General features: G+C 40.8%; 1 protein-coding gene across 1 annotated transcript in view; it reads right to left on the reverse strand.

The window, feature by feature from the left end:
- CLMP (CXADR like cell adhesion molecule) overlaps positions 1 to 18,106 on the reverse strand; it is a 35,723-nt gene extending 17,617 nt beyond the window's left edge. The window contains exon 1 of the mRNA XM_081333621.1: positions 17,725 to 18,106. Coding sequence (XP_081189747.1) covers positions 17,725 to 17,752 — 28 coding nt within the window. The 5' untranslated portion in view covers positions 17,753 to 18,106. The remainder of the gene's footprint in view (positions 1 to 17,724) is intronic.
- Positions 18,107 to 22,603: the final 4,497 nt, after the last annotated feature.

Raw genomic sequence — 22,603 nt, forward strand, 5'->3', positions numbered from 1 at the left:
AAGAGACTTAGCCTAGGAGGAAGTTTTTATTGTGCCTTAAAAAAAATTGTCTGAATTGCTCCTTGTGTGTCTTGGTAACTGAAAATTTGGATTAGAAGTCATCGCCATCATAACTTTGTTATTAATGGCTTTGGGTCCAGTTAAGAAGCTTTTTGTGTGTGTGTCCAACAGATGAAATCTATATGCGTTTCAACAACATAACTCAGTGCGACGACTGCGGCTCTGAATTGTTTCCAAGATAAACCTATACTACCCAAGAAAGAAATTGGTTGAAATCTTGACAGTATAATTTGTTAAATTGACGAGGGCAAAGGGAAGGATGTTTTTGCCATTCAAAAACTTTTGTGACAGGTCTACCAACCCTAGATAGTTCATGCAGAAGTAGTCAATCTTTTTTTTGTTTTGTTTTCTGGGATGTTTTACTAGTGAACAAAATGGAGGAAAGAGGGCACGCCTGTTCAATCTGAATTTATGTTATCTGACAAAATTACAGAGTTGGGGTGATATCATTTGCAGTAAAACCTAGATTTAATGAACAACCCGGCTTAATGAAAAGCCCCTTAAGTTAGCAGCAAGGCCAATTAAATGGGAGTGGAAGGCAAAAGAAAAAGTTGTTCCTTTGTGTCCAAGTCCTTTAAACCAATGTCTGCTAAACATAGGGTTTACTATTTTGTAAACCGATGATCTGCATAGCAATTATGTGTAAGCATTTCTCATCATGCTGCTCAGTTAACCTGACATAAATCTAGGGGTGTTTGAAATTTCTGAAAAGCCTATTTGGTGCCCGATTAACACTTGTGAAGGGTGTGTTATGCATTTCCGCTCTTTTCTTTCTTGGCAGATTTTTTTTTCTCCTTTTACTGCCTGCATGTCCATTTGTACTCTTTCTGGTTGTTATTTTACTTACGTTGTTCATTTGTCTTCACTTCTTTTGAATACTTTTAATCTGACTGTTGAGTAAACTTTGGGCTAAAAAGACAATTTTTTTGTGAATTGTTTATCTTTGCTGTAAAAAGACCTTAGTTTTGACTAATGACTTTTGACAAATTTTTGTCTCCACCAGGTTTTCCTGATGAACTATCTTTCTTTTTTTTTCTTCCTCTCTCTTTCTCCCTGTGTGTGCCTTTGAGTCAGTTTTGCCTTCCGGTGAGTGCCTGGCCTGCAGTTTTCTTGGCAAAGTTTTCAGAAGTGGTTTGTTCTTGCCTTCCTGTTCCTAGGGTTGAGAGAGAGAGAGTGAGAGAGAGACTGGCTGGCTTTGTGCCCAAAGCAGGATAAGAACTAGAACTCACCATCTCCTGGTGATTGACTGAAAGTCACCCGGACAGCTTTACTGCCTAAGGTGGAACTAGAACTCACAGTCTCCTGGTGATTGAGCCAAAGTCTCCCAGCTGACTTTTAGGCCTAAGACAGGACTAGAACTCACAGACTCCCAGTTTCTAGCCTGGTGCTCTCACTGCTACATCAAGCTGGCTTTCTCGTGAGCGTAGCTGCTTAGAAAACTCCATATGTGGCGTATCTTGGATTTGGTTACTGCATACATTAAATCTATCTTGATTGTATTTTCTTTTCATTATGAGAACAAATGGAAGTTTGGGGCAGGCTTCCTTGCAAAGACATGGCTAGGATGCATGAAAGAGAGGAGTCCTTGGTGCTCTCTGAGGTTAATAAGTCCACTGATGATGTTTCCCAGTTTGGGTAATGAAATGTCTGCAAGAAAACAGCCAAGCTCAGAAAGCATGAAGGACCCCTTATTTCAACCCTGAGTTACAAATATTCTTCGTTATCTGGACGAAAGAATACTGCAGAACATAATTAGTTGTTGGTTTAAGTATATTTGGGGAAAAAGGGTTCTTGAGGTTTTAGGATTTTTTTTTAAAAAAAATTGCGGCATTAAAACTATCTAAAAAGTCGAACCACTTCAGACCGAAGTGTGTAGGTGGCCTTACATTTTTATCAAATGTATCATTTCCCTTCACCAAATCCACACATCCCTCAGACAGTCAAAACAGCCCAGAATAAACTAAGAGTTGGCTGAGTCAGGTATATTTGCTCACCATGTACGGACAGTTTTGCACTTAGAATTGCTAAATATTTGTCAAATGGCGTGTCTCTGCTTCGGTTAATTCATCTTGGTTTTCACCAACGTCTAGTTAAATTTCTCCACCTTCCTCACTGCTCTTCATGCATCTGTTCCCTTGGTCCACAATTTGACCTGGCAAATTGTTAACTGGCAGACTCAAGAGGGAAAACAACTTGTATTGTGGGCAAAAATAAGGAAAGTGCTCATTCTTGAACAGGGATTGGCAGCTATAGCAACCATACGATCTGTGGACTTCAACTCCCAGAATTCCTGAGCAGCCATGCTGGTTTAGGAATCCTAGGAGTTGAAGTCCACAGATTATAAAGTTGCCTTAGCTGCTCATCCGTGCTCTTGAATCTGGTGCCTTTTAGCTTCCTCTCAGAAATACTGATTTTAAAGTCGAGGTCATCTTAATGTCAATTATTTTTAATAACGCTCTCTGATGGTTTCTTGGGCTTTGCGCTTAATTGAGTTTCCAGGGATGTTGGCAATTAGGGCCAGGATCAGAAACCAATTGGCTTCAGCTGAAAATGTAAAATGATTCTCTGATACATGATCATCCTGGCTGCACTAGAAAAGAATTCACACTTCATGTGCCCACTTGTTCCACCGCTCTCTTCTTGTACTGTCCTGGTGTCTAACTTGCATCTCCTTCCCATTGATTCTGATTCTGCTTTGTGGAGCAATGGAGGATATGTCCCCTGGGACAATCCTGCACAACAGACAAAATTCACAACTTCTGTCAATTTCTTTAAGCAGACCTTTGGGGTGTCACTGCTGCTGGCAAGTCCTATCCAGATCTTGGGCTCCTGTAGAAGGCAGCAGGCCATACCTCATGCTAAACCTCTCCTTTTGACAGCCTTCAGGATCGCAAGGGCTCATTCAAGATTGTGAGCATTAGAAGCCCCCTTTTCTGCTTACGGTAATTAGCTTGTCTGATGCTCTGTGGAGTCAGAATCCTGTCCAACCACTTCCAATAACAGCTCTGTTCTTGCCAAAACAGCTACACAAGTTCAAACTCATCGGCGCTCATACTAAACACACTTGGTGTCAATGGTATATGGGTAAAAATACACATAACCGCTGAAGGAAACAAAAAGGTATCTCTTTCTGATATTGCCTATGTATTTTAACCTAGGGCAGGGGTAGGCAACCTTGGCTCTTTTGTGACTCGTGGACTTCAACTCCCAGAATTCCTGAGCCTGCATGGCTCAGCCTAGAAACTCTCCATTTCCCCTCAGCATGGTTGGGTCAGGAATTCTGGGAGTTGAAGTCCATGAGTCATAAAAGAGCCAAGGTTTCCTACCCCTGACCTAGGGAAACCCACCCACCTCTCCAAGCTAAACTTCACAGCAGGGTTGTTCAAACAAATTGAAAAAGAAACCCAGTTCAGGATTTTAACTTGGGAATCTGTGTGCAATCCTAGCAGAAGTCTTCCCAGCTGAGTGCAACTCGCCAAACTCTGCTTGTTTATGCATTTTTCTATTATGAGACATGCAGAAGAATAAATCAACTGTATTTCAGCAGAACCGGTGTGCAGTCTAGAGATCATATGAAAAGGAAACAGGCCAAGAGCCTCCATGTCCTTCACATTCCACTTACCCTACAGCGATAAAAAATTTATATATAAAAACATTCCATCTACCCTGTGGATGTGTGCAGGCAGCTTGTTTAATGTTTGGAGTGGGGGAATCTGTTCTGAACACTAGGTATAAGCATAATGTTTTTTATGCATTTAATTAGATCGAGTATAGGATGAAAAAAAATCTGGTTTTGGCAGCCACGGGCAGGAAAGAATCTGGGTGACCCCAAGAGCAATGAGCTAGCAATGTGATGCATCTGTGAAAATGGCAAACTCAGCCTTAGGGTGCATTAAAAGAAGTAAAGAGTTACCTCACGGGAAATAATTCTACTTTACTCTGCCCTGGTGAGACTCTATTTGAAAAAGTCTGTCTGGTTTTGGGCACCACAGTTTAAAAAAAAGACAAAGACAATTTAGAGTATGCTCAGAAGATGGGTGCCTAAACCCGATGAGGAAGAGTTGATGGACCTGGGTATGTTTAACTTCAGAACGGCTGGAAGGAAGATATGATAGCAGTTTTGAAATCAATCAGAATAGAGTTGGAAGGGACCTGGGAGGTCTTCTAGTCCAACCCCTTGCTCAAGCAGCAGACCCTATACTATTTCAGATAAATGGCTGTCCAGTCTTTTCTTAAAAACCTCCACTGATGAAGCACCTACAACTTCTGGTGGCAAGCTGTTCCACTGGTTAATTGTCCTCACTGTTAGGAAGTTTCTCCTTAATTCTGGGTTGTTTCTCTCCTTCATTAGTTTCCATCCATTTTTTCTTGGTTTGCCTTCTGGTGCTTTGGAAAATACGTTGACCCCACCCTCTTCTTTGTGGCAGCCCCTCAAATACTGGAAGACTGCTATCATGTCACCCACTAGTCCTTCTTTTCTCTAGTCTAGCCATACCCATTTCCTGCAACAATGGAACATATTTATTCCAGACTGAAACATCTGGATTCTGTTTCTCGAGGATTTGAAAACACATCATGAAAGAGGAAGGGATGGATAATTATCTCCAGTGAAGCAAATAAAAATATTATTTAGGCAAGAATGGAGGGATAATTTATTTGGTGAAAAGTGTTTTGCTACTTGAAATGGAGGTTTTTGAAAATGTTTTTTTCATAGAGTTATTGATTGACTTATATATTTTCTCATTCACATAATCACTAAAAAGAATGAAAGGCAGTGGTGCACTGTAGAGTAGACAATACTTAATTTGTATAGTCATCAAGAGATATCTAATAAAGTATTAAAAATAACATTGATTCTCATATAACTAGGCCCTTAGCTTTTCAATGCAACAAACATGAAAATTATTAATAGACAAGGGATATTAAGCATGTTCAATTATAACACGTGACTGGATTGAAATTACAGTATTATTCCCTGGCTACATTTTGGAAACAGAAGTGGTTTTAGGATTTAATTGTACTTTTTTAAAAATACAGTACTTCTCTTCTCTAAATAGGAGTTTATACCAACTAAAGTCACCAATATGTTTTGGTGGGTTTCAAGATTTGAAGACTTTCAGAACTCTTTAGAAACCCGTAGGTGGGTTAAGCTGTTTGAAATATGGAATATTATTGAATATTATTATTGATTTGGCATGTTTAGATTGTTTTCTTTGGTACAATTAGTCCCACGATACAAGATTTACAAGCCTGGCCCAATAATTAACCATCTTCTCCTCTTGTTATTATTACACCTACTGTATGTTCTATTTCTATTTTCTCCTCATGACAATCCTACTGAGTGAGAATATTTCTCGCACTGGAACCTAAACAGCTGCATGGTGGGAAACTGAGGTTGCATCTGTGTGGCAGATGTGCTAACCACTGTCTCTCTGTGTGCATCTTATTTTCAGATTCTCTTCTCATCTTCCATATTCCCCCCCCCCTTCAGTTTAATATGTGATCTGGGTTTACAGATTGCAGTAAGCTTGATTTGTTGAGTAAGCAACTGCCTGCTTTGCAGCTCACATTAAAGTGGGTATCAGCAACCTTTTACGGTCCAATATATACATCTCTGTATATTTTCAAGTTCATGTAACAGTTGCAGGTACCCATAGCTTGTAGAACAATGTGACCTCTGGGTTGATGCTTATTGTTGCTGGCAGTGACAGCAGAGAAAAATAAAAGGACAATTTAAAGCAACAAGGACAATTTTTCATGCAATTCGGTTCATCTTCAAAACAGATGTGTTGCTTCTACAAATGGCCAAAACGAGGCATAAGAAAATAGGACAAATAGGAATACAGGAAAATTTTAAAGAATGAACTGCAACTCCCAACCTCCTCAACAATTTCCATTAAGAGCACTTATTAGCGATGTATCTTTATTATAGATACTTTTTATACTTCTCAAAAATAATCCTGTCATCTGAATTTCTCTGTATGACACCACCAAAACAATGTCGAGCTGTGTGGTTGAGTGTTAATTTCTTTACCTTCAAAGCTCATCTGCATAAAAGGTGTTAATTTCTGGAGATAATTTAGCAGCCCTTTGGAATTGTAACCTCGTTGCACTGTGTTAATTCATTATATGTCCCTTATATGATTTATAACGAATATGGAGCAATATAAGTGGAATATTATGCAAAAGAAATTAGGTAGTGCGCTGGTGTTTTTTTTTTACAAATATACGTAGGAATATTAAATAGATAAAACCTTTCACAGCTTTGTCCTGGGCAGCAATACTTAAAACAGTATTTTATAGTTTGGTTATTTATTTAGCGAACTTGCATAGCTGCCCATCTTTTCTGCCCTAACTCTGGGTTGTTCATAGCAGCCACAACAAAATATAAAAAAGCCAGCATAGAAAGCCCAACATCCAAACCAACCAACAGCACCCTGTGCCCTAAAGCCACACTTTCCAAAACAACAAACATTGCTGGGTTGAAGCCCTGCCCGATTCCAATGTCTGGGGGAAGAGTTCGCTTTTAAAGCCCTCTCCAGAGGCTAGAAGGGTGAAGGTCTGTTATATTTTTCTCCTTTTTGCATTTTCAAGCTTACCTTTTGGCTATATATGCAAATATCTGGGAAACGAGACTTGCTAATTTGCAAAGCACCCTATAGCGATTTTGCAACATCCCAGTGACAGTACAGTAATACTCCAGAGAAATGACATGTTCCCAAAATAGAGAAGGTCTCTTCTCTTAGGGCCAGGATGCCACCAGAGTCTAAAAATATTTTGCCCATAACATCTGCTGAGGCTGAAGGCCAGAAGAGAAGAAAAGATGTATCCAAGGAACAAAGGTCATGATCCATTCTTCTCATCAATGTGGAATATCCTAGGAGTGGGGCAGATGGAAATACTGTATGTGTATATGAATTATTTCCTCCTAATAAGATGCAAATTACACCAAGCTAGACTGAAAAAGAAGAATATAGCTTATTTTCTTTGGAAAGAACTAGGACACCATTGTTGACTGAAACTGTGCTATAAGCACCGTTGACTTAACCTGGAAGTAAAAAGGATTCTTAGTCATGTTGCTTTGGGGTCAAATAAATCCCAAATATATAACTGGATGTTGTCTTCAATTAGGAGCAGTCAAAGTGCCCTAAAAGAGTGGCTAGAGTTTTAACAGAATAACCTTGGAGGTTTTCTAGTCCAACCTCCTGCTCAGACAGGAAACCCCATACCATTTCAGACAAATGGTTGTCCAATCTCTTCTTAAAAGCCTCCAGTGATGAAGCACTCACAACTTCTGGAGGCAAGTTGTTCCACTATATGATTGTTCTAACTGTCAGGAAATTTCTCCTTAGTTATCGGTTGCTTCTCTCCTTGATTAAAGGTAAAGGTAAAGGTTCCCCCGCACATGCATGCTAGTCGTTTCCAACTCATCCAGCTCATCTCCGTTTCAAAGTTGAAGAGCCAGCGCTTGTCCGAGGACGTCTCCGTGGTCATGTGGCCGGCATGACTAGACGCCAAAGGCGCACGGAAGGCTGTTACCTTCCCACTGTAGTGGTCCCTATTTTTCTACTTGCATTTTTACATGCTTTCGAACTGCTAGGTTGGCAGAAGCTGGGACAAGTAACAGGCGCTCACTCTGTTACGCGGCACTCGGGATTCGACCCGCCAAACTGCCGACCTTCTGATCGACAAGCTCAGCGTCCTAACCCACTGAGCCACCACGTCCCTTCTCTCCTTGATTAGTTTCCATCCATTGCTTCTTGTCCTGCCTTCAGGGGCTTTGGAGAACAGCTTGACTCCCTCTTCTTTGGGGCAGCCCCTGGGATATTGGAAGACTGCTATCATGTCACCCCTTATCCTTCTCTTCATTAAACTGGACATACCCAATTCCAGCAACCGTTCCTTATATGTTTTAGCCTCCAGTCCCCTAAGCATCTCTGTTGCTCTTCTCTGTACTCTTTCTAGAGTCTCAACATCTTTTTTTACCTTGTGGTGATCAAAACTGGATGCAGTATTCCAAATGTGGTCTTACCAAGGCATTACAGAGTGGTATTAACTCTTAACTAGGTGATCTTGATTCTTTTTTGAGTTTTGAGTTCTTCTAAACTCTTATACTGAAACTGAGCTTGTGAGTTTCATCTTGGCAAATCTGTGTTCATACATTCTTCCAGTTGTTCCCTTCATGGGTGTTATGTTGAAAGTGTTGAAGGAAGATGTTGCTGAATCATGATGCTTATTGATACTTTTGGTGCAAATCAATATTTCTTAGCTTAAATTTCACTGGACTGTTAGAAAAACAAATGGGTTGTGGAAAAAAAAACTTATATGTCACATTGAACTTGAGGTCTGGGATCTAAAAAAAATGATAAAGGTAGGAAATGGGCAAGGGGGCATCTGCTAATTTTCCTATCTCCAGTTTTGACTTGGACATCCAGTGTTCTAATATTTATCTCAAATTTGATGTGTTAAACATGCCTGCAATATTTCTTCTTAAAAGGACCCCTCTGTTTATAACAGACAAGTTGAATAGTTTTGACAAATTGCGGCATTTCTTAGTTCCTTTGCACTAGAGAATTTTATTTGTCTTCTTGCAGAGCTTTTTCATTGGAAAGCTTCTCCAGAGAGGGAGGATGCAGCTTCAGTTAACATAATAATCATAATTTGGAAGAAAAAAATATATCTTTGCAAATGCAAACCCAAGAGAGGGAAGTGGCTCCAGGAAATTGGAAGAATGAATAAATCAAAAATGGTTTTGCCTTGGCAAATTTGTACTTACACAAGAATCAGAGATATTTGTGCAATGTCATGCCAAATCTCCAAAGAGTCCAGAGTTCACACAGTGTAGGCTAGGTTTTTTTCTTGAGTGTTTTCATGATTCTCTGTTGATTATTGTCTCTTTAGTCTCAAGGGCACCACTGCGTTCCTGACTAACAATTCATATAGCTTCCAAAGAGACTTTTCTTTCCCTGATTTCACTATATTCCATTTGAATCTGTTCTCCATAGATGATCAAAAGCCCTTGTAAAAAACTGGGAAAAACCTCCAACTGGAAAAGGATGTGTTCTGTTTATTCTAGTGATTAATTTATAAATAGACATGCCTTTACTTCAATATCAGCTATATCAGGGTATTTCTACTTGAAGGATGAGTCCAAGCAATTAATGGCAGACTTAATGTACATTATAGGATCATTTGCTTCCAAGCTAATGATGCTGAAGTCCTTCAATTTTCCCCTTACTAGTTCACTGAGTTTCTGCAGTGGTTCTTGGTCTCTGCATCATCTCCCTTGCTAGTTGTTATTTTCTGCACCAAATAGTGACAAATAGCTCTTTACTCCTTGGTAGCTTGTGGCAGAATAAACAGATCAAGAATCACAAAATTCTTTGTTCAATACTTTGGTCTTGCTGTTGCCATCCTAAGTTCACTGCAGTTTAGGTCACTAGTGGGGAAAATATGGATTTGCCAGGCTGAAAAGTATTCCCTTTATCTAAAACCATACTGTACTTATGCTAAATGCAAAAAGTATGTTGATGTTGGACAGAGTTCTTGACATATTTCCACCAACTGCTGTAAAATGAACATCTAATAAGGTTGGGAATAATCAGATGAAAGTCATTTTATCTGAATGACTGAAGTGAATTTGCAATCTGAATTTAAAAAAAATCAGTTCTAATTATTGATTCAGCAGAAGAGTCCATTCAGTCCAGTCTGGGCCTGCAGCTAAATCATGGTGCCATGTTGATTAAGATTAGATTTCAGATTTCAGATGTGCATATCCAAAGGACTCTGACCTTTGGAATCAACTGAAAAGCTTCTGTCTTGACTGATGCATCAAATCGACTCAGCAAGTCTATTCAAAAGAGTGATTTGATTACACTAACCCTCTGCACAGCTCAGATATTCAAGACTGTAGTAATGGAAACATTTTTTTAAAAAAAGTTTCTATTTGCTTTCCATATTTCATTAACAGCATCAGAGGTGATGTATAATAGGTGAAAATGTTATTCTGTCACTTTTGAAAGGACCTGTCTGTATTTAGATGAGCGTTCCTTCCCTTGGGCTGTCTGGAAAGACAGTGGAAAGTCACAAGATTGTGGCCTTAAGTGGACTTTGTGTTGCTTATTTTACACAGTTAATAGAATCCTAAAATTAGGAAGAACCCCAAGGATGTATCTAAAGCTTGACAGCTTGGAGATGTATGGACTTCAACTCCCAGAATTCCCCAGCCATCAGTAAACCATAGACAAGATGTGGTTCTCCAGCCTCTTCTTAAAAATCTCCAGAATCTCCTGCTCCAGAATAAAAGAGTTGGAAGGGACCTTGGAGGTCTTCTAGTCCAACCCCGCCCCCTGCCCAAGCAGGAGATCCCATGCTATTCTGGACAAATGGCTGCCCAATCTTTTCTTAAAAACCTCCAGGGATGGAGCACCCACAACCTCTGGTGGCAAGCTGTTCCACTGGTTAATTGTTCTCACAGTCAAGGAATTTCTCCTTAGTTCTAGGTTGCATCTCTTCTTGATAAGTTTCCATAAGTAGACTGTGCTGCTATTGTACGGATCTTACAGTACAGTGGCTTCAAAATGACCCTTTGGGGACCAAATGGCTAAGTTTGGTAGTTCTGCTTGTGGGATTTGTGGCATATAGGTTTATGAAGCAGGCAGCAATGGCAGACAACAGGGAAAGTAAATAGAAAATTTTCTGAGCCAAAACCAAGAATGAACTTTACTTAAACCTGTCAGCCACCGTCCATCATCGGCCTTTGTGGGCTTGTTTGCTCAAAGCAAAAGGACTTTCTTTGTGTCTTGATCGAAATACCACAGGATGCAGAATGAGGCTTAAAATGCTGGGAAGGGTATGACGAGAAACATTTAGACTTTTTCTGTCTTTGTTATCCCAAACCTCTGTAGCTGTGCTGGACTTGTTCCCAGGAAAGGCAATTACATACATGCTAAGACGTGTCCATTGAAATACACCTCTTTCCTGCTTTTTTCCCCCAATAACTGTTCTTTCTGGGAATCTCAGCATTGTTTCTCTCTTCTTCGTCATAACCCGATCTCAAAATGTGAGGTTCCTGCTTTGATTTGGCAATAAAAACACTTGAGAAAGATCCTTTGTCCCTTATTTCTAGCAAGGCCAACTTTATGCTCTTTCTAGTATCCTACTTATCAGCAAATTGAGGGGGATAGGTGGATGATAGTATCTAAGCAGGATGCTCCAAAGTAGTTTGTGAATCTAGGCTTAGAGAAACAAGGAATAAGGGCGTCTGAAGAAATGTCAAAACTAAGTTCTTCCATTCAGCTTGGATTTCCCTACTCTAATCCTTCCCAATTCTGGCAGAGTTTAGCTTGTTTTGAAAAAAAAAACCTGAGATAGCATCCCAGAGTTTTAGGAGCCAAGCTAGTGTCACATTTCTCTTTACAATTTGACCAGATTCAAGACGTTGTGTAAGCAGAAGTTGTGATCTATTAGTCAAGTTAGTTTTGCTGAAAGAGTTATGTGGTTTAGAATTGCAACAAATGACCCCAAAATTGCTATGTGCAAGTTTTGGGAAACAGCAGTTGTGTAAAGAAGAACATATGGGGGAAAAAAACTTTCATCTTTAAAAACCTGCTTGTGCTCATTTTCTCTAGAGTTTTATGTATGTTCTTAAGGATTTGGCTCATCCAAGGAAGAGAGGGCTGCCTTTGGCCTGTTCACAAGTATAAACTGTACTTTGTTTCTGCATATTAATTATCTTCCTGGGTTACGGTAGTTTTAATTAATGTAAGATATTGAAGTCGTAAACCCATGATTAAAGTAACAGGGCTACAATGCTGGTTCTTACAATCTAAATTGCAAGATTTATAAACGTATAAATAAACTTATACGTTTATAGTGTTATAAATGTATAATCTGAATTGCAAAACTGAAGGTCGCCAGCTAAAGAGGATTGACTTCACACAAAGAGAGTCCACGCCCTGGTCATTATATCCTTCTAGTTTACTCTTCCTTGATTGTCCTTGCTTGGAGTCATCCCAGATATGCTCAGTGACAAGATTTACTTCTGATTATCTCCCTTTATTTTTGCTCCAGGGAGAAAATGCTCCAACGACTACAGCCTGACGCTAGAGAAGTTGAGCCTCTTTCCTTCTTGTCTTTGGAATTGTGGTAGGAAATAATTGGAAAGGCCCTGGAAGACACTCACAATGACAGTCCCTGGGCTTTGCAGCTTTCGTTTGCAGCTTAATTAACATCCCCACCCACCCACCCACCCACCCACCCCAAGCCCCCATTGCCCACCCTCGATTTAAACGAGTCAGAAAGTGATTTGCCTTCAAGGCTGAAAACATATATTTTAAAAGCGTTTGGGTCAGACGGGTGGGGAGGAAAGAAGGAATATTTGATTATACATTTCAACTCAACTACCAATATTTTCTTTGGGGTAGGACAAAGGCCACCTCAGTGCTCTGCTTCCTTGCTGTAATGTAGAATTTTGTTCTGTGTGAATCCTTTCTAGAGCCATTAATATTCTTTCAAGGCTGCTTTTTTTAAAAAAACCACATGTCCTTGGCTGGGTGGGTTATATTATAGCAGAAGAGTATGGGTCATACATCTGGCTAGAATGAAAGAATGCATCTCCACCCATGTAGTTCATCCCTACGAAGAAGAAACAGCCAAGGAATGAAATCTCTGTTTATTTTCTCAAGTTGAGCTTTGTATGCATGCCAGCTGAAATCCAATTGTCATACCTTCCCTCAGACCATTAGTATTGCAATATACCGTGTCCGGGATATGATAAACTACTAGTTTACATAATTCTGAAGGAAAGCTGGAAATGAGAGACACTTTTATAAGTAGGGGTTTTTAACGTCATTTGATTTAGTCAGTGCTTTTTTTGTAAAAGAAAAAGGTGCCGGAACTCACACATGTCATACAACCCGCCTTGCCTACCCTACAAAGTTCCATCCAAAAAAGGTGCCGGAACTCCGTTCTGAGCGTTCTGTGAGGAAAAAAAGCCCTGGATTTAGTTTAGTTTCAGCTTTGTTATGAATGGTCCTAATAAAAATGCAAGATAATTGTTAAAAAGAATCAGAAATACTTGTTTGTGAATGCACTGTTTTCAGGCAGTTGACAGAATTGAGAAATAATAATGATAAAACAATCCTGAAAAGATTATAATAACCTTTTGAAGTAAGTTCTGACTGAGATCTTTGGGATACCATACATTTCCCCCCACTCACTCTCTCTCTCTCTCTCTCTCTCTCTCTCTCTCTCTCTCTCTCTCTCTCTCTCTCTCTCTCTCTCTCTCTCTCTCTCTCTCTCTAAGTAAGGTGGCTAAACTGGCCTTTTTGATTTGACATCCCAAGATTATTATTTAAAAGTACAGCTTACTGATTTCCTTCCAAAATGTCAGGACTAATATTTATATTTATATTTATATAAATATAAATATATTTATATAAATAGGGACACGGTGGCTTAGTGGGTTAGGACGCTGAGCTTGTCGATCAGAAGGTCGGCAGTTTGGCGGGTCAAATCTGAGTGCCATGTAGCAGAGTGAGAGCCTGTTACTCGTCCCAGCTTCTGCCAACCTAGCAGTTCGAAAGCACATAAAAATGCAAGTAGAAAAATAGGGACCACTATGGTGGGAAGGTAACAGCGTTCCGTGCGCCTTTGGTGTCTAGTCATGCCGGCCACATGACCACGGAGATGTCCTCGGACAAGCGCTGGCTCTTCGGCTTTGAAACGGAGATGAGCACCGGCCCCTAGAGTCGGAAACGACTAGCACGCATGTGCGGGGGAACCTTTACCTTTACCTTTATTTATATAAATATTTATATTTATGGAAACATCCAGGCTGCCATAGTTTATTATACAGCTGGGTTTATTCCCCCCCTCTTTTTTCATCAATTGGGAACATTTCATTAGGAAACAGTCAGTGATGATTTTTAAAGGGGCCTTTTAAAATGCATACATACTACAATATTGCATGTGGAGTATTAAGAATCAACTTCATTCCTCTTCTCAACCAGTTTTCTATCTCCTCCAAAGTTTGTCAATGTTTTCTGACCTCTGGGCATGTTCAATCTGCTATGGATTTTTTTTTTCTTAAAACCCTTTTGTATTCTTTTGCAAAGGTGAGGTTTTTCTAAGCCTCAAAGAAGAGAACATTTGCCTACTTTAAGATGGTGCCATACCATTCTGGCTATATAAGTCTCTGGTATTGAGATGGCTGCTAGTGTTTCTGATGATACATAACCATTGAAGTACTCTACTAATTAAAAACTACGGGAGAGATAAAATATGCTCAATTGTCATATCAGATCATCGCTTATATGCCTTTATATTAATACATTTGATTTGTATTCCCAGATGTGTTAATGGATTGACTTCCTGCTCTCTCAGAAGATTCTTTGGGCATTGCTTAGTTTCTCAGTTCCTTGATTCTTGTTTGGGGGAACAAGATGACTACAGATTGCTTGATCTTGTCTGAAAGAAGAAGATCAATACCCTTGATTGAAATTATCACAAGATGCGGAAGCTATTTTGGAAGAATTCTATATGCAAGATAAACCTCAAAAATCAGATTCTTCTAGTTCTGGTTAGCCTGGCAGCTTCTTTCCTTTAGTGGCCAACCAAACCCTTCCTCAAATCCTAAGAACAGGACTTCGGTGCCTCATAAAGACATTTGGATCCTTTTCCTAAATCTGTCTACTTCATCTACCTGCCTTACCTTTTCTGCAAGAAGAGCTGTGGCTGGTTTATTTGTGGTGCCATGTTTAGTTTTGCTGTAAGGAGCAACTTTTTACTTGCATTCCCACCCTAGATTTGTTCCAGTATCATCTTCTTGCCTTTGAGATTCTTTCCTTATAGCGGAGACCCCAAACAGGGAACTGGCAGAGACGAAAGACTTATGTCGATTGGAGGAACTAGGAAAGGCTAATGAATTAGATCAGACATGTCAAACACAAGGCCCGGGGGCCAGATGTGGCCCGCGAAGTGGTTTCATGCGGCCCGTGAAGCCATCCTGGAAACAGTGAGGGAACGGCCCCCACTGCCTTGGCCTGGCCCAGAGACCCTCCTTCTGCCAGAGACCCTCGGATCTGTCCCACTCCTGCCCAGGCCCCCATAGGCACCCTTGATGCGAACGATGTGGAGCTGGCCACGCCCACCCAGTAGGCCATACGCACTCTAGCCATGCCCACCCAGTAGGCCACGCCCACCCAGGCCACACCCACCCGGCCCCCTGAGGGCAACCGCAATGCTGATGTGGCCCTCCATGAAATTGAGTTTGACACCCCTGAATTAGATTGTCCTGCATGCTTAACAGAATTACAGAGTTGGAAGGGACCTTCAAGGTCTTCTAGTCCAGCCCCCTGCTCAAGCAGGAGACCCTTTACCAGTTCAGACAAATGGTTGTCCAGTCTCTTCTTAAAAAATTGCAGTGTTGGAACATTCACAACTTCTGGGGGCAAATTGTTAATTGTTCTGCCTGTCAAGAAATTTCTCCTTAGTTCTAGGTTGCTTCTCTCCTTGATTAGTTTCCATCTGTTGCTTCTTGTCCTGCCTTCAGGTGCTTTGGAGAAGAGCTGGACTCCCTTTTTTTGTAACAACCCCTTAAATATTGGAACACAGCTATCATGCCACCCTTCTTTTCATTAAGCAGTAGTCACACCGGACAGCTCATATATTTTATGTAAATTACTAACAAAGAGTTAAGGGAGACTGAAATGCATTTCAAACTTATTAGTTTTCATCAGTCAGCCATACCCTTCTGAGATTCGAACCTGGGCTGATTGCACATTAGGCAAGAGGTAAAAACAACTGCCTAATGTGCAATCAGCCCAGGTTCGAATCTCAGAAGGGTATGGCTGACTGATGAAAACTAATAAGTTTGAAATGCATTTCAGTCTCCCTTAATTCTTTGTTAGTAATTTACATAAAATATCTATCTATCTATCTATCTATCTATCTATCTATCTATCTATCTATCTATCATCTATCTATCATCTATCTATCTATCTATCTACACACACACACACACACACACACACACACTCACACTCACACTCCAAGGACTTTTATTTTACATGCTCTTTCCTTGGCTTTCCCAAGGGAGATGGCGAGTCTGATGTTGAGTCAATTCTAAAATTTCTGAGGTGGAGAGAGCAGGATTTGGCAACCCTCGTGAGGCCCTAATACATGGTTTTAATTTTTTGGTGGAGCTGCCTGCTTGTCAGCCCAATGTAGTAAGAAGAACTGAAGGAGAAACTCATTATTCCACATAGCATACCACAGGAAAATGTATCTAAGGAAAGAAGCCGAAAGAGACAACAGCTAATTGTCTCACACAAGTGATGAGCAGTTGACTTTTACTCCAGTCTACCTTCCTTAATAATTATCTCCATCTTTTTTCCCCCTCTCCTCCATTTTGTAGAACCTTCTTTAAGGCAAAAGCCATGGATAATTGGTAGATGTAATTCTTTTTGTCAGGAGGAACTGCTTTATTTATTGCTGGCTGTGGCAAATGATCAGTCTTGCATTATTTGACATAAGGTGCTGCCTGCAATGCATCTGTTTTGTCTTAACCTAGTTTATCACACAGTTTGATAAATTCCATTTGGTTGCCCGTATCTAGGCATTCTCTCTTTCACTTCTTTATGAGCCATCGTGGCCATATATAGCTAAACTGGAACCCTTCAAAGCCCCATTAATTTAAGCATGGGGGTAATATTCCATGAAAGAAGTAATGCTTCAGGGTGATTAAGGGTGGACTAGATGACCCCACTGTGCCTACAAATGGAAAATGTGAACGCAGCAGCCACACTTTCATAACCGAATATATTTTACAGATCAGGAAGCCATTTTTCCCTCCGGATTTTAACGCAACCTTTGTTTTCCTCTCCATGAAACCATTGTGTGTTGTTTTTTTTTTTTAAATATCACTCTCTTTATCTTTAATCTCTCCTCGGCACCTTCCTCTCTTTCTCTCTGGTTGACTTTTTGGTTCTTCACTTTCTCTCTTTTGCCTCTCCGACCCCTTCTTTCAATCATTCTTCCCCCCCCCCACCCTCCACCTCTTTCCAACTGGTACGTTGACACATCTGTTTCTAATTTAGACTTTTTTTTTAACAGTATCAGTTGGAAACAATGCACTCCTTTAAAACAGGAGAAATGAACTCCTGCGCAAAATGACTCTTCTCCAAAAGTTAAATAAATTGGATCCGAGCCTTTTGTTCAGGTTTGGGAAAAGACAAATGAATTTGATTTTTTTTTTGACCACCCCCTCAAAAAAACCCCAAACCCCACGGTCTCCATGTTATATGTGCGTTTGACAGAGGCAAAGAAAGAGTCCTTACGAAATAATTAACCTGGTTAACAGATTATGGTGTTAAAAAAAACAAACAACCCCTCAGAACCTCTTCAAACCTTCAGAAGAATGGAGCTTTACGTGGGGGATGTGTGGGGGAAAGAAAAGTGGGCTTTAACTTTTTAATGCTCGCATTAACGTTGAGAATTGTAAAAAAGCACAAGCAATTGCAAGCAGATGGTCTTCTTGCTCAGCAAACTTTAATGCCAGCAGTTTTCCTTCCCAGAGCCCTTGCCGCTTAATGTTGCATTTTGGTAACTTTAGGCTGCCTTTTGCCAATTAAATTAAGGACAAAGCAGAATTCTTCAACTTACCTAGGAAAAGGATGGAAAGCACCGACATTCCGCCTCTGGGAGAAAGACCTTTCTTCCCCTCCTTTCTTTTTTTTTTCTTTCTTTTTCCCCCCTTCACTTCTTCCCACTCAGGAATGACAAGCAGACCTGCTCAAAATTCAAAGCAGCGCCTCTGGAATGTGCTCTGGGTAATTGCCTCCATGTGCCAGAAAAATATCCAGCATGGTTTTTTCTGCCCTTCCGCCGTTCATCCCCCATTCAGTTTCCATGCAGGTCGGAAAAGAGACCTTCCAAAGCTCCAGCCACCGATTCAGTTTGGAGCCTGTCAACATCTGGAAGGGGAAAGTCAGAGGCGGCGGCAGCAGCAGCGCAGCCGAGAGACGCATGCAGGGCTGCCAGAGTAATTTTGCATGTCTGGAAAGAAGAGGAGGGAAGAGAAGGGGGTGGGGGGAGTGGGGTGGGGGAGAGAAATCTCAGCGTGCAAGTTTCACCACATGGCTGTGTGAGCGAGGACAGCCCCTCCCTACCAACCACCAGGATTAGCCAGGAAGGTTGGGCGTGCAGTGAGCTGTTCCTTACTTCTGGCTATTCGACAGCCCCAACCTTCTGGGGGTGCGGGGGTGGGGAAGTGAATAGGCTTTCCTCGTGTCAGAAATGGTTAAAGAGATTAAACATGGAGAACCATCCTCATTCCGCCGTGCAAAGAAGAAATGAAGCTTCCCTTTGAAAAAATAAAAGCAAGAAACGTGGCCTTAAAGATGAAATGTTGACTGCACGGATGACTCACGATAGCAAATACAAGCTCCCTGCAAACCCCCCCCTTTCCACTCTCCCCTCTCTCTCTCTCCCCACAGCCCCTGGAGCAGTCATATTGAACTGTTGAATTGTGATGGCACAGTTGCCAAAAAGATGGGCGGTGTGGTTTCCCCGTCATTTGGAAGGACACAAAGGAACCAAAGTATGTCCTAGGCCAGGGGTAGGCAACCTCGGCTCTTGTATGACTCATGGACTTCCAGAATTCCTGAGCCAGCTTAGCTGGCTCAAGAATTCTGGGAGTTGAAGTCCATGAGTCATAAAAGAGCCGAGGTTGCCTACCCCTGGCCTAGGCGGTTTTCTTGGTAGCAATACAGAAGATTTACGCTCGTCTCCTCCTATGACATTTTTTTTCAGCTTCCCACTCTAGCCCACAGCCTGGTGGTCTCCCATCCTCGTGATCGCCAAGTCACAACCTCCTTAGGTTTTAAGGTCAGCCGAGCTGCTCAGTGCTGCCGTCTAGCAGGGCCAAATATACTGATATAACTAAGAAAAGGATGCCACCGATTGCCTCTATGGATGGAGCTGTCTCTCGTATTATTTTATTTTTATTTTATTTTTTATTTATTTTTTATTCCATTTATATCCCGCCCTTCTCCGAAGACTCAGGGCGGCTTACAAGCTTAGCAGTAGCCTTCATTCTATGTATATGCCTGCTTATTAGGGCTTTCACACACACCCCCAAGCGGCATTATTACAAAGTCAGCTTAATTGCCCCCAACAATCTGGGTCCTCATTTTACCTACCTCGGAAGGATGGAAGGCTGAGTCAACCTTGAGCCTGGTGGGACTCGAACCTGCACTAATTGCAGGCAGCTGGTGTTGCTTAAGGAGGCATTAGCCCACTGCTTATTGGGTTTATAACTCTGAAATAGGCTACCGCTACAGCCTTCAGTAATACAGGCAGTCCTTCACTTACAAGAGTTCATTCAGTGACTGTTCAAAGTTATAACGGAACTGAAAAAAGCGACATGACTGTTTTCCCACAGTTGCAACCTGTGAAGCATCCCCGCAATCCCCAGGTTGCTGCAGCCCCAGGGTCACGTGATCAAAATCCAGACGCTTAGCAACTGACTCACATTTATGACAGTTGCAGCGTCCTGGGGTTATGTGGTCCCCTTCTGCAACCTTCTGACAAGCAAAGTCAATGGGGAAGTCAGATTCCCTTAACAAATGGGTTACTAACTTATCAACTGCAGGGGTTCGCTTAACCACTGGGTCAAGAAAAGTCGTAAATTGGGATAAAACTCCCTTAATCAATGTCTCACTGAACAACAGAACATTTGGGCTCAATTGCGGCCGTAAGTCAAGGACTCCCTGTATTCCAGCAGGACAATTTTAAAAGGTTTCTGTAGCTGGAGGCATTAATTCAAGGGAATCAGTGAGGTTTTGCTACGATCACCGCAGCAGGATACCCAAAGTGGGTTTAACTCTGGATGCCCTCTGTGCCAATCTGTGCCAGGGCATGTGACTGACCTTCAAAATCAGCCATGCTGACTCTGCACCTAGAATTGATGACCAACCTCTTTTGTGTCCCTATTGATGAATTTCCTGATTGTCGATAAGAACTGCCAAATTCGATCAACGAGAAGAAAAAAGATCAGGAGACGAGAATGCTTTGAGTGAAGAAAAGCACAGTTAATCTAATTCCTATTCCTTTGTTCTTGTGTTGGAAAAAAAAGGGAATGCCAATGACACGAGGTGACAGAACTCATGGGAAATTGCATGTATTTCATTCTGTTTTCAAAAAGGCTCCTCTGGTTTATTTATTTTATTTTATTTTTATTTTAATCCCATTTATATCCCGCCCTTCTCCGAAGACTCAGGGCGGCTTACAATTTAAGCACAAACCAATGTGCTTAGCAATGTGTTTAGCCTTCTTCTCAGAACTATTGTACTTCAGATCTCCAAAGCACCCTTGGTTTCTATAAATAGAGAGCAGAAGATGAGATTTTTTAAATATATATATATATATTTAAGTACATTCTACAAAAGGAGATGAAAAATGTGCATCGTTTTACTTTCAGCTTTGATTAATGGATGCTTTCTATCTTGGAAATATCAGCATTTTTATAGCTAATAAACTTGGGATAGTAAGTCTACTTTAACTTCACATGTTTCAAAAGCAATTCCCTTTCCCTTTCCAAAATCTCTGTGTAATATGTCACACAGCCATACTCACTTTGTAGTACTGTATTTCCCTACCATCCATCCATCCATCCATCCATCCATCCATCCATCCATCCATCCATCCATCAGTTGGTCAGTCAATCAATTCATTTATATGGCTACCCACTTGCCAAACAACTCTGGCACCTAACAAGGCAAAAATCAATTTTATTTTCTTAAATGCTAACTAAAACCCCTGTTGCCAAAGGGTTACAGGGTATTCCTTTTGTATGGGATAGTCCTGAAAAAAACCCTATTGGGAAAACATCCTAGCAGAAGAGTTTTTTTTTTTTTTGCTTGATCGTATGCAGCGTTTAATGTTGCTCTGAGGTTGGGGGTGGGGAGGGTTGGTGCCCCATAAATAAATCAATAGGAATGGGTTCTTATTGGATGAACTCATTCGACTGGGAGTCAAAATGGTCTTTTAAGGCAAAAAGAAGCCTGCTTTTATCTCTCTTCTGCCCAACCTGTTTTGGAAGAAAGAATGTTGGTTTCCAGAGCTGTCAGGCTATCAGTTAGCCCCACTGGAAATGGAAGGACAAAGAATGCAACCTTAATCCACCAGACTTTAAAGAATAGTTGCAATCCAATTTTCAACTCTCTTGTTACCCTTAATATTCCCTTTAAGGCAGGAGGACGCTTATACCTTCCTGGATTAACCCAGCCCTTTGTATGGTTGTAGCTTTGTTTTAATTATCTCTTTGGATAAACAGAAGAAAAAATGGACTGGGACAAAAACAACAACAACACACAAGTAGAAGCCAGTATATTATATGAATCAGCTTTAAGTGTTAAGCAGGTCACGGTAAGTTAATGGTAAGTATTTCCTTAGCAAATGTCATACCTCAGCATTTCCTTTAGGTTTACCTTTGGCATAAGTAGATGTGAACCAGAATTAACAGATTAACAGAGCTGGAAGGGACCTTGGAGGTCTTCTAGTCCAACCCCCTGCTCAAGCAGGAGACTCGAAACCATTCCAGACAAGTGGTTGTCCCGTCTCTTCTGAAAAACCTCCAGTGATGGAGCACCCACAACTTCTGCAGGCAAGTCATCCCACTGGTTTATTGTTCTTGCTGTTAGGAAATTTCTCCTTAGTTCTAGATTGCTTCTTTTCTTAGTTAGTTTACATCCCATTGCTTCTTGTCCTGCCTTGAAATGCTTTAGAGAATAAGTTGAGCCCCTCTTCTTTGCAGCATCCCCTCAAATATTGGAACACTGCTATCGTGACACCTCATTTGGGGTTAAGGGGGGTTAAACCGGGAACTCTTTATAAGGGTTTACTTCATGGGATAATATTAAGTCCTGTCTCGTTTCCTACAACCAAGCATGTCATAGTAAAGATTCTTTTTGGAATAGATTTGACTCCAAGAATTTTGTCTTCCTAAGACGTGGTTTGGGGTGGGTTCTGACACCTACTTTTAATTAAACTAGACCCTACATGAGTCATTGAAAGGAGATGTTTTTGAAGGTTCTAGAAAAGGAGGATTTTAAATATTAATAAATAAACCTTTATTGTCAAAGTACAATATGTGTACATTGGGATTAGCTGAGCCTCCCCCCCCGTGCTCTCTCCCCCCAACACACAATGACAACAAACCCTCCATCCTACCACACTATCTTGGATAAATAGTTTATTAAAAAGGAATCCATCCAAAGTCAGCAGAGTCTAGTAGGAAACCTTAACTCTTGCTAAAAAAAATAAAAGACCACCAGCTTCTTGGCATTCTGATCTAGCAAATGAGCTTTGCTTTAATTTCAAACTTTTACTCCCACTTAGTTTATTTATTTATTTATTTATTTATTTATTTATTTATTATTTATTTATTTATTTATTTTATTACATTTATATACCGCCCTTTCCCGGAGGACTCAGGGCGGTTTACAGGGAATTAAAAACCAAAAATACAAAAGTTAAAACC

The sequence above is a fragment of the Vipera berus genome (genome assembly GCF_964194415.1).
Source record: "Vipera berus genome assembly, chromosome: 8".
Lineage (NCBI taxonomy): Eukaryota > Metazoa > Chordata > Lepidosauria > Squamata > Viperidae > Vipera > Vipera berus.